At 38.7% G+C, this 11,563-nt stretch overlaps 1 protein-coding gene across 1 annotated transcript; it reads right to left on the reverse strand.

Annotated features, from left to right (window-relative positions):
* Nucleotides 1-1,705: 1,705 nt before the first annotated feature.
* Nucleotides 1,706-10,788, reverse strand: LOC105447015 (ankyrin-3-like). Its single transcript, XM_030988259.1, has 10 exons — nt 10,358-10,788; nt 9,987-10,219; nt 9,393-9,470; nt 7,300-9,074; nt 6,524-6,727; nt 5,791-5,948; nt 5,145-5,179; nt 3,969-4,307; nt 2,721-2,968; nt 1,706-1,771 (listed from the first exon to the last, which is right to left on the reverse strand). Exons 1-10 carry the CDS (start codon nt 10,786-10,788, stop codon nt 1,706-1,708), a joined length of 3,567 nt encoding a protein of 1,188 aa, XP_030844119.1.
* Between the last annotated feature and the right edge of the window lie 775 nt (nt 10,789-11,563).

Below are 11,563 nucleotides of genomic sequence, written 5' to 3' on the forward strand. Positions count from 1 at the left end.
ATTCAAAATCCAAATTCAAATCCAAATCCAAATTCACATCCAAAATAAAATTCAAATACAAATTCTATTCCAAATTCAAATTCACATTAATTAAACATACTTGTTTACTAATTACATGCATACTTTTCCCCCTTGAAGACTGAATAGTTTGCTAGAGGCTTACCCAACATAGCAACAACTAATGTATGCAAAATGAATTTCATCCATTTTACATAGCAGGTGAATCAAATAGTTGGTAACAAGGGGTTCAGGACAGAAACATGCATGAATTGAAATACATTTGTAAGCAGGTCTATTGAGCCCCCCCCCCCCCACACCACTCTTATAAATCATATGTTTTTTATTCTTAAACTTAAGTCTTAAACTTAAAGAAACAAAGTCTAGCTTATTAAACGAATATTCTCCAGCTATCAGAATAAACATCATGCCTTTCATCAAGCTCTATCATGGGGAATAACATTTTCCACCAACCTGTGTATCTGATGACGAACGCCAACGATTGAGACCTCGTGCCTAGTCTTCCAGTCTGTGAAATCGTCACGTAAATGACTGAGAATTCTGCATCATCCTCGCCAGGAGTCATTGATAGCAATAAGTTGTGTCTCTTTTGGCTGTGAATATCCTTCAAAGAAAGTAGCTGTGGGCAAACAAATACAACCAAACAATTAAAATGAAATATCTGTATTAAAAATCACCCAGAGGAGGTACGAAAGGTGGTCTTTATGAGCAGACAGTCTTTATGTACAGGTTTCTATAATACATGGTTCGATGAAAAACACAATTCAAGGGAAACGTGGTCTTCATAGACAAGTGATATTTCTATGCAAGTGGTACCTTAAGGCAGATTTGACAATTTTATTCTATGCAATTAACTATTAAATGAAATTTGAAAGGAAAAGAGCCGATTAAAGATTTTAAAAGATGTTTGAATGCCAGTCAAGGGGAACAAATGTTACCAAGCATTTTTTGATTTGTTTAGTTGTTGTTGTTTCATATGGAAAGTAACAATCAGAGTTTTACATTAACATGTGTCTTTAAGCTACAAAGTTACAGGTGTTAAAAAAGTGACTTCTCAAGGGACGATTATTTCTATCATTTTACTGCAGAAGAAAAAGAAATGAATAGAAAGAAACCTGCTTTAAGCAAGCAACTGTACATTGAAAGACCACCTGTCCATAAAGACCACAATATCTGTTTCCCTTAAATAACGTTTGTCATTGTGTACTAAAGAATCCTGTAAATAAAGACCACCTGCTGTTTCTGTCTCCCTTGAACCAGGGACATCTCTAGCATGTCCCTACTTGAACGGTCCTAATATAGTGACACCTGTACATAAAAACTGTTAAAGGAGACAAGAGAAGTGGTCTTCAATGAAAGATGGTCTTTACAGACAGGTTGCTTTAGGACAGGTTTAAATAGGAATTAATTTTAAAGGGGAACACCACATAGGGTCTTTATAGGCATGTTGGCTTTCTATGCAGCTTTGTATACAGGTTTCACTTAATTGGCACATGTTTTCATACCTTAATGTTGCTCATCTTGCCTGCACCATCACAAGTCACTGAAATGTCACCAGATTTAGCTTCGATAGAGATCGGATAGGAGCGATGTGCACTGTGGTATGAACTCTGCTTCTCCTCCTTTTGTACCTCCTATTTAAAAGAAAAAGAACAGAACATAGACTGTATCTCATTCATTAACCATTTCAGGTCAGGAATGTAGCTACGAAGATCTTTCGCCAACGCGGCACCCGTTCTCTGAAACTCACTTCCTGTTATCTGAGGAAATTAGATTCCGTAAAACAAGTCATAAAACAGCTGGAAATGTATCTGTTTATCTTAAATTGGACTTTCTCTACCTGTTGATTTAATCTATTGTTCTGTGTGTGTTATAAATGCATATATATTATTAACATTATTTCTGAAAGCTCAACTTGTCACACATTGTTTTTCAATTAGGCAACAGTTAATGAGACCAAAAAATACATTTCCATGTCAGTTTATACAATAGTTATGTGTAATATATGTAATATCTAAAATCTAAATGACGACCAAATGTATCTGCATGCATTTCTATAATAATGGTGGGCCAACAGCTGCGCTAACAATTGGTCCAGGACATATCCAAAAGTCTGGAAGCTCGTGTGTAGAAGGGTCACACCCTTTGCAAGCTAGTTTATACTCTCGCAAAGAGTAGGGTGTACATCTGGTTCTTAGTGTGCTTGTCAATGGCTGCAATACACAACTGGAAATCTATATGATACAGATCTTAGTGACAGGCTGTATAGCCCTTTGAAAATTACAAGAAGATGAAGGAATAATCATATTGGCAAAATGGGGTTGCCCATATAGGTCCCATATGAATCTTCAGTGCTAACTTACATGGGGCCCATATGGGAATTCTAAAGAGGGGCTATATGAGAACCCCAAACCCTTTGATGCCCATATGGGATGGTGCATATTTTGCCCACAATGTTCCCACACTAGATGGGCACTGGGACGAACCCATATGGGCCACCTGGGATGGCCCATATGCGTCCTATACGAATCTTGGGTGCAATATCATATATGGAGTCTATAAGGGCAGACCCATGTGGGACCCATATTGGAACCCAATGTACATGTGACCCATATGAGCATGCTCCCAGGGAAGAGATCTAAAGGGAGTGGGAGAGAACGGAAGTAAACTGAGTTAAACAGAAATCTTTCTATTAAACTGACCATTTCTATGCCCGGGATTTCTGCATTCAGGTGGAGATGAACATCAAACTTTTTGCCTCGTTCAATCTTGTCCGGTACGTATGGGGTACACACGAATTGAAGCTGGATGATCTGTTGCTTAAGTGGGATAAGAACCCACCACTCGGCACAGTGATCGATGTGCAGCTCAAGATGTCTCTTAAGGACTCTGCAGTATGGCAGTTTGTCAGATGCAGCAGACGATTTAGTCCTCGAAACTCTTGGTAAACCTATGATTAGAGCCACAATGTCTTACACTGAGCATTTGAGCAACATGAAGCAAGATACATGCCTATTAAGGAAAAGAGATTACTGTTTGGAAGGATGATTACTTTAAAGATCAAGTTGAGTACTAATCATGCAATTACACTGTGTAAGAAACTATCTGTAAGCAACTGGATGTTTTTAATGATTTTCATGAAAAGAAACTGACACATTTTCCCATAAAATCAGATGCACAGACAGTGATGTGTACACGGAACTAAACACAAATGTTTGGACCAAACTTTCTTGGTATTTATTACCACATGTTAAATAAGAAATAATTGTAATAGCAATCCTTTTCCGGAGACTTTTCTACTATGGTATTCTTCCAAAATGACATATGAAGAATGAAAAAAATAAATCACAAATTAAATTTCATCTTAACCAGAGCCCAACCTTCTCTTTAAGTCATGTGGTATTTAAAAAAAAAATACTTTGGTAGCCATTTTAAGGTCATCCTTTCAACAGTTATCATAAATACATTGTCCATATGACATATTAAGGTCATCCTGTCAACAGTTAACATAAATACATTGTCAATATGACGTATTAACAGCCCTTGAGTCCCGCTTCAGTCTATGAAGATTTAAATTAGAATGATTTTTCAAAAGACATTTTGGTCCGTTTTCTACTCATTCAGTTACCGTCATGAAACCCTGAGTCAAAGACCATGTTCAACTAGAACAAAACCGAAACCTTAAATAAACATCCTTATTTAAACCTCATTTTTCACACAATCATAGAAAACTATTAGGTAGTACAACTACATGTACACTTTTACAAAAGCATGTTCTTTGAAAACTTTACTGGTTCATACATTCCCTTGATTCATTTTAACGTTTTATTAACACTTGGTTTAAAGACCAGGATCCCTTGGGTAACAAGGAGAAAAGGAACGGTTTAAAGTAGTTCAGTTTGGGAAATAAAATTTCAATAATAAACGTTGCAACAATGGATCTAACCTACCCTTTCTTGGATCCCAAATATGTGAGACGATGTCTGGTATCACTTGCTCAGGGTGGGTGACCAAGGTGGAATGTGGTATCCTGATCTTAACAGGTTGGTGGAAGACCATGTTTGGAGGGCCACATCTGATCCCGTATGCTGCCATTGGTGTGTCATCTTGGATGACAACACCGGGGAGGTTTCTCACAACGGTAAGGGTGATCTTGCAAGATTCGTTCTGTTCGACAGCCCCAGGTGGGATAGCCATTGAAATGCCATGATGTTCCAGTTCGAGATCTTTACCGTCGCATCCAACCTGAGCAGAGACAGCGTTGACCACTGGTGGTGCCGACTCTTTAGCTGCACATCAAAATTCATCAAAGAGAGATTAAGAATGATTAGGGCCAACAAATAAAGTTGAGTACCTTTCCAGTGAAAAAAAAACACTATCCAGAAGAAACAGAAAATAGATTGACTGTGTTTTCCATAACAATCGATGTAGGTTTTGGAATGATCAAAATGAAAAGCAAATGACTCCTGCCAGCTGGCTATGGGTTTAGAAAACTGCACAATACAAACGTTGCTAACACGTATGCGACCGTCATTGTTGGTCAAACAGTTAAGAGCGTCAAGTAACGCCTGGCTGGAATGCTCCCCAGGGAGTGGAGATTGTGCACATACCGTGTGCGGGCAAGTATTGAATCCAACGACCGGGGTAATAATATATCTGTAAAGCGCTTACAGACACCATAGATGTATTAAGCGCTGTATAAAAGCGGTCACTATTTTTATGAAAGTTCGGTCCAAACTTTTAAGGCATTTCTCGTCATATTTCACACATTAGGGCATTTGCAGAGCAATACCCTTTCAAGGGACATCTCTACTATATCTGTTCGTCGAACATGAAATAAAAAGAACGAGAAAGTTTCATTCTTTATCTTCACTAGAACCGAACCTGCTCTTACGTGGTTACAAAATAACCCTGAACATTATAGGCATTTAGTAAGCCAATAATGTCAATCATTTATCTGTACTTCTGAAAGAAAATTTGGCAATTCCCCTAAAGTTTTCGTGTTCTGTTCTGGCTCTTATAAGGCACCCATATCAATAAAAAATTGAAAACCTTAAGAATCGTTGATTGATCATTATTTGTTTATGATAAAGTATGTATATTATTTATTTATTAGAGAGTGTTACCTCGATAAACTCTGATGATGTCCATGTCAGGAGATCTGATAATTAATGCAAACGACAACAAAGAAAAATTGATATTATCATAATGTTTCAACCTTCAGGATATTCTTGGGCAAGCAAAAGGTACTTCAACAAATATCCACAGATCTGTTACCCATGGAGAAGTCCCACTTTCTTGCTTTTCAGAATAATTATTGCTAAAGTAATGGAGGTGCTTCATATATGACTACTTTTTGTGTTTTTTTCTCTTTAAAAGAACAATTCCACCTGGATACTACAATATATACTCTTGGTGTATAAATTAATGACCGCATACTTTTATATTCCCATATCCAGTGTTTGTCTCAAGTTTTATTTTTTGCGATTTTACAATATAAACTAACTGGTTTCGAATGGAGTTATTGAAAAATTAAGTGTTAATCTTCACATACTGCTCTTTATATTGGTGAAATAAAGAAATCAAATGTATAACTCAGCCCGAAACCCAAATCCAAATTTAAGAAAGCAATGTTACTCATTTTTATTTGTTTTTTAAACAATAATAACTATATTTTGTAAAGCACTTTACCCGTTACAACGTAGACCGCTCAACTATGACACCATTTCTACATTTCTTCAAAATGTCCATGTTAATTTAATCCTTCCCTACCTTGAGAATATCATCTGGCGGATGATTTCATCCTTGGCATAGTGAACTGGTAGGTTGCCTTGGTTATCTTTGATGTCCGGCTTTGCTCCGTGGTCCAAGAGATAGAAGACCAGGGCCTTCCTGGGAGACAGTTCATTCTGATAGAACTCTTCTGAGATCTAGAAGAATTATCAATAGAAACGATTGTTCAAACTTTGGGAGGCCCTCATGTTTCCGAAGACTCATCCACAGGTTCATCATGCTGAACATTTGTTGTGTTTTCCCGATGGTTCGTTTATGATTATAATTCTGAAATTGAAATAAGTATTATTATTATTACGCCAAAGGTTTGTCATTCCAAACATGAAATAAGGTTCGTTTTTTCAAAGTTTCAATTCTGTGATACAGAAATCTTTGTCTTTTTTTGCAATAATAAACTCTTTTTCATTTTTCAGAATTATGAATCCTTTGTAGTTCAGAATTATGAATCTTATCGCATTTTTCAGAAATAATAAACTTTTTTTTAAAAGCTCTAGAGAAGCAAATGTTCATATGCTCCATTTTTGTAATTTTCTTTAAAAGACTCATTCATTGTTAAATGGCTATGCTAACTCATGTGGGAATGGCATGATTCAAATTTCATAATTGTAAGTAAGCCATTTGGTTTGTGTAGGAAATTACTACACATCAATTTTCGGTGGAGCAAGTCTCGTACAATCCCAGAGACAGTGCGTTCTAGAGTTCATCATCTTACCTTTTGGAGTGATGGTGTGGCTTCAACTTTACTTTCCTTCCGACCGGAAAGTCTGATGGCTTCATGCAGACAAGTCTGTCCGTCGATGGACTGGATGTTGAGATCGGCGCCATGAGAAACTAATGTCTCGATGATGGAGGTGTAACCATTTTGCGTGGCTAAATGAACTGCTGTGCACCCTTTCTCAGCACGTTGCCCAATAACCTATGTAAAACAAAGCCTCCAGAATTCAGAATCTACAAACAAAATGGCTTTATATTTATTAAAAAAAGAGAGAAAATTCAGGCTTTGTTGGGCATATAAGCAGTCTCTTTTCTAGTTTTTCATATGTTGAATCATTACAAAGACTTACATATACACAGATTCAAACATTTAAGCAATTATTATAAATTCAAATGTGGCTATCAAGGTCAACAATGGGAGACCATAAAAATGTGGTCACTGTAGAGAGGTGGCCTTTCTTAACCGTTTTTCAAACACACATTTCTTTCTTGAGGGAGGCAAAATACATGGTCCCGATACATAAGTGGCCACTAAGACGGGTTAATATTTACTTGTACAGTTAGGTTTTGAGAAGTCCTTTGAAATCATTTCAACCTTTTTCATAATTTAGAAATCTACATACATTTACGAAAAAGTTTTAAAAAGATTATTGAGGTTAAAAACTACCTAACCCTTTCAATTTATATTGGTGAGATTTTGATACATAAGAGCATGTTGATAAACAGTATGATATTTTTGTCATATGAAATCCATAGAAATACTAAATTAAATACCTTCTTCTCATCTTCTGTTAAAACCTCAGTGTATGCATGGGCATTTGGAGAAGAAGTGTGTTTCTGCCCTTCAGCACACCACGTATTTGGACCTGTCCCTTGCACTTGGTCTTGTTCTGCAGCAAGTTGCAACGCAGTCTTCCCAGGTTTACTCAGATTCACTTCAGCTCCGTGCTCCAATAGATATCTCGTGACATCGGTATGTCCATTTGCAGCAGACAAATGCAATGCAGATGATCCCTTCTTGGTAACTTTGCTAACATCTGCAAGTTGCTGAAGTAGACACTTCAGCACATCGATGTGACCGTTCTGAGCAGTAATGTGCAAGGGAGTCCAACCGTCATGGTCGGTCGCATCAACATCGGCTCCGTGGTTGAGCAAGCCTTTCGTTATATCGAGATGACCATTCTGCACGCCGACATGTAGTGCTGTAGAACCTTTCTCCTTGGTGGCTCCGTTGACCTCTGCTCCTTGCCTAAGCAAATGCTCGGTAACGTGACAATGGCCAACAAATGCAGCAACATGCAAAGGCGAGATATCATCAACGTCTCCTTTGGCTACTTCGGCTCCTTGTCCAAGTAGATAATCTACAATATGAAGATGACCTCTTTTCGCAGCAACATGAAGAGCAGTCCAGCCAATATTGTTGCTTTCGTTCACTTCAGCTCCTTGACTGATCAGATACCGAACGACTGCTAAACTGCCCCCTTCTACAGCATATTGTAAGGATGTACGACTAACTGTTCTGTCTCCCTGACTTGCAAGATGATCTTGATTGTCAAGACCAGACATTATATGTGGCCTATGCACAATAACCATTCCACCTTGAACTGTCTTATCCTCATCGCCATCTTGATATTTGCTTCTACCAAGATCACTTTCTGGAGCACCTCTAAAGACAGTGACAGAGTCGATTAGTCTGCTAACTGCTTGAACTACACGACCCTGCACACATCGCACATCATAGTGACCATACTGTCCATCAAATTGTAAGATGACAGAGTGCCACACGCTTCTCTTATTCAGTTCCGAGCCTTGGCTAAGCAGATACTTGGTAATGTCGATCCGACGATTACATAAAGCATAATGGAGAGCAGTGGTTCCAATTGCGTTGCAAATATCTGCCTCCACTCCATGACTGATTAGGGATTTCACGATATCTAAATGGCCATATGTTGATGCAAAATGCAGGGCAGTCGATTCATTGTCATTTCCCATATTCATATCGGCCCCTTCACTGATCAGATATTCCACGACATCCAACTTCCCTTTCGTTGCAGCATTATGCAAGGCACACCTACCAAAAGAGTTGCTAGAATTCACATCAGCTCCTTGACTTAGCAAATATTTGATCATATCAAGGTGTCCGTTACTTGCTGCAAGTTGTAAGGCTGTCCAACCAAAAGAACCGGCTTTACCCAGCTCAGCTCCTTGACTGACTTGATCTTTCATGGCATCAAGATCGCCCCTCTCTGCAGCGGTATGAAACTCCGTCCAATGAATTATATTTGATGATACCAGCTCAGCATGCTGACTAAGCAAGGCACTTGAAACACGTACATGACCAGCAGCTGCGGCAAGGTATAAGGCTGACCATCCTTTCTCACTAGCCTTACCAACATCAACACCTTGACTGATTAATTCTGTGACAACGTCAAGATATCCTTCATGAGCAGCTAAATGTAATGCAGTCCAACCATCATAATTGGTCTGGTTAAAGTCAGCTCCTTGACTGATCACATATTTGGTGACATCAAGATGTCCTTTACGAGCAGCTGAATGTAATGCAGTCCAACCGTCATTATCGTCTTTATTCACTTCAGCTCCTTGACTGATCAGATATGTGGTGACATCAAGATGTCCTTTACTAGCAGCTGAATGTAATGCAGTCCAACCATCATTATCGTCTTTATTCACTTCAGCTCCTTGACTGATCAGAAATTTGGTGACATCAAGATGACCATTCTGTGCAGCTACTCGAAATGGGGTCCTACCATCATTGCTGCTGTCATTGACTTCAGCTCCTTGACTGATCAGAAATTTGGTGACATCAAGATGACCATTCTGTGCAGCTACTCGAAATGGGGTCCTACCATCATTGCTGCTGTCATTGACTTCAGCTCCTTGACTGATCAGAAATTCGCTGACATCTAGATGTCCTTCACCAGCAGCTGAATGTAATGCAGTCCAACCATCATTATCATCTTTATTCACTTCAGCTCCTTGACTGATCAGAAATTCGCTGACATCAAGATGTCCTTCACCAGCAGCTGAATGTAATGCAGTCCAACCATCATTATCGTCTTTATTCACTTCAGCTCCTTGACTGATCAGATATTTGGTGACATCAAGATGTCCTTTACTAGCAGCTGAATGTAATGCAGTCCAACCATTATTATCGTCTTTATTCACTTCAGCTCCTTGACTCATCAGATATTTGGTGACATTAAGATGACCATTCTGTGCAGCTAGTTTTAATGCAGTCCAACCATCATTATCGTCTTTATTCACTTCAGCTCCTTGACTGATCAGATATTTGGTGACATCAAGATGTCCTTTACTAGCAGCTGACTGTAATGCAGTCCAACCATCATTATCATCTTTATCCACTTCAGCTCCTTGACTTATCAGATATTTGGTGACATTAAGATGACCATTCTGTGCAGCTAGTTGTAATGGGGTGCTACCATAATTGCTGCTCTCATTGACTGCAGCTCCCTGACTGATCAGAAATTCGGTGACAACAAGATGACCAACAGAAGCAGCTTGATGTAATGGGGTAAAACCCTCATTATCATCTTTATTCACCTCGCCTCCTTGATTGATGAGAAATTTGGTGACATCAAGATGACCATTCTGAGCAGCTAGTTGTAATGGGGTCCTACCATCATTGCTGCCCTCATTGACTTCAGCTCCTTGACTGATCAGATATTTGGTGACATCAAGATGACCACAATGTGAAGCAAGATGTAATGAGGTAAAAGAATCATCTTTTGTATCTTTATTCACTTCAGCTCCTTGACTGATGAGATATTTGGCCACATCAAGATGACCAAACTTTGCAGCTAGATGTAATGGGGTCATACGCTCAGTTCCGCCGTTATTAACCTCGGCTCCTTGACTGATCAAAAATTTGGTAACATCAAGATGACCAGTCCCTGCAGCTACACGCACCGGGGTCAAACCAATATTTCCGCCGTTATTCACCTCGGCTCCTTGACTGATGAGATATTTAGTGACATCAAGTCGCCCATCTGAAGCTAGCTGTAATGCAGTAAAACCGTCATTATCAACTTTATTCACCTCGGCTCCTCTACCGATCAGTTCTTGGATGAGGTCAAGTTGTCCATTCTGCGCAGCACTGCTTAGTGCACTCTGCAAATCTTCAACACTGCCATCTTGTTCATTTCCCTCCTTACTGTCTCTGTGGATCGGACTTTTGGCGTTGCGTGTACGACTGACCCCCTTTTTGAAAATCTTCTTCCACATTCCTAGTGAAACCTAAGGGTCTCTCTCCTTGCTTAAGTTCATGAATTTATCAAAATCTTTTAGGGCTGTTTAATTTTTTTTTCCTACATGCTGTATCTTCTCATTTTTGTGCCCCATTCCTAGTGAAAGCTAGAAGATGACATCAGTGTATCACAAAAAAACCTAGAAAAAAGGGAACATGTTTTAATTTTCGCAAATTCGGTCACTGGTGAGGTACATATTTTTTTAATTGGATGGAAAGGGCATATCTTGAAGTATCTCAGTCCAAAAAGGGTACGGCTTTGGCCAGGCACGATTGATCTTAGCCACTGAAAGATTTTAAGAATTTTAGAGGGCGCTATTTATATCATGCGTGATTATTGGAGCGTGAAATTTAGCGAGGTTATGTGCATTGATAAGATTAAATACTGTAGAAGTTTGAAACAAAACGGAATTGGTATGAGAAAGTGACGGCAGTTTACGGTTTTTTAGGGGTCAATATTTATATAATTTAAAGCGATTTTTGGCAGAGTCGATTTCGGATTTGAATTTTCAGGTCAATGGTCTTTGTCAGGCTGCCAATCACCTCTAAACATGTCACTTATTTGAGTCTTTTAGGAACAATCCAAGAGTCCGATCTTTCACTTTAATCATATGTGTGGTGTAAATGTACAATGTAGAATTGTTTATTTTAGATGTGATCAAAAGTCCACAAATAGTTTCCAATTCTAATCGTTATTTTGTTCTTGTTTTGTTTTGTTACGTATTCTATATTTTATAAAGCACTTTTAATTAC

Source organism: Strongylocentrotus purpuratus, unplaced genomic scaffold (assembly GCF_000002235.5).
Source record: "Strongylocentrotus purpuratus isolate Spur 01 unplaced genomic scaffold, Spur_5.0 spur5_scaffold_17, whole genome shotgun sequence".
Classification (NCBI taxonomy): Eukaryota; Metazoa; Echinodermata; class Echinoidea; order Camarodonta; family Strongylocentrotidae; genus Strongylocentrotus; species Strongylocentrotus purpuratus.

What these genes read in the sequence shown, in the direction of transcription:
- LOC105447015 (XM_030988259.1), bottom strand. Translation starts at nt 10,788, where the DNA reads ATGTGGAAGAAGATTTTCAAAAAGGGGGTCAGTCGTACACGCAACGCC. An exon ending in CAATGACAGCAGCAATGATG is followed by an intron (nt 9,075 to 9,392) that starts GTAGGACCCCAT and finishes CATTACATTCAG; the next exon opens with CTGCTCGTAAAGGACATCTT. An exon ending in TATTTGGGATCCAAGAAAGG is followed by an intron (nt 2,969 to 3,968) that starts GTAGGTTAGATC and finishes CTCTAATCATAG; the next exon opens with GTTTACCAAGAGTTTCGAGG.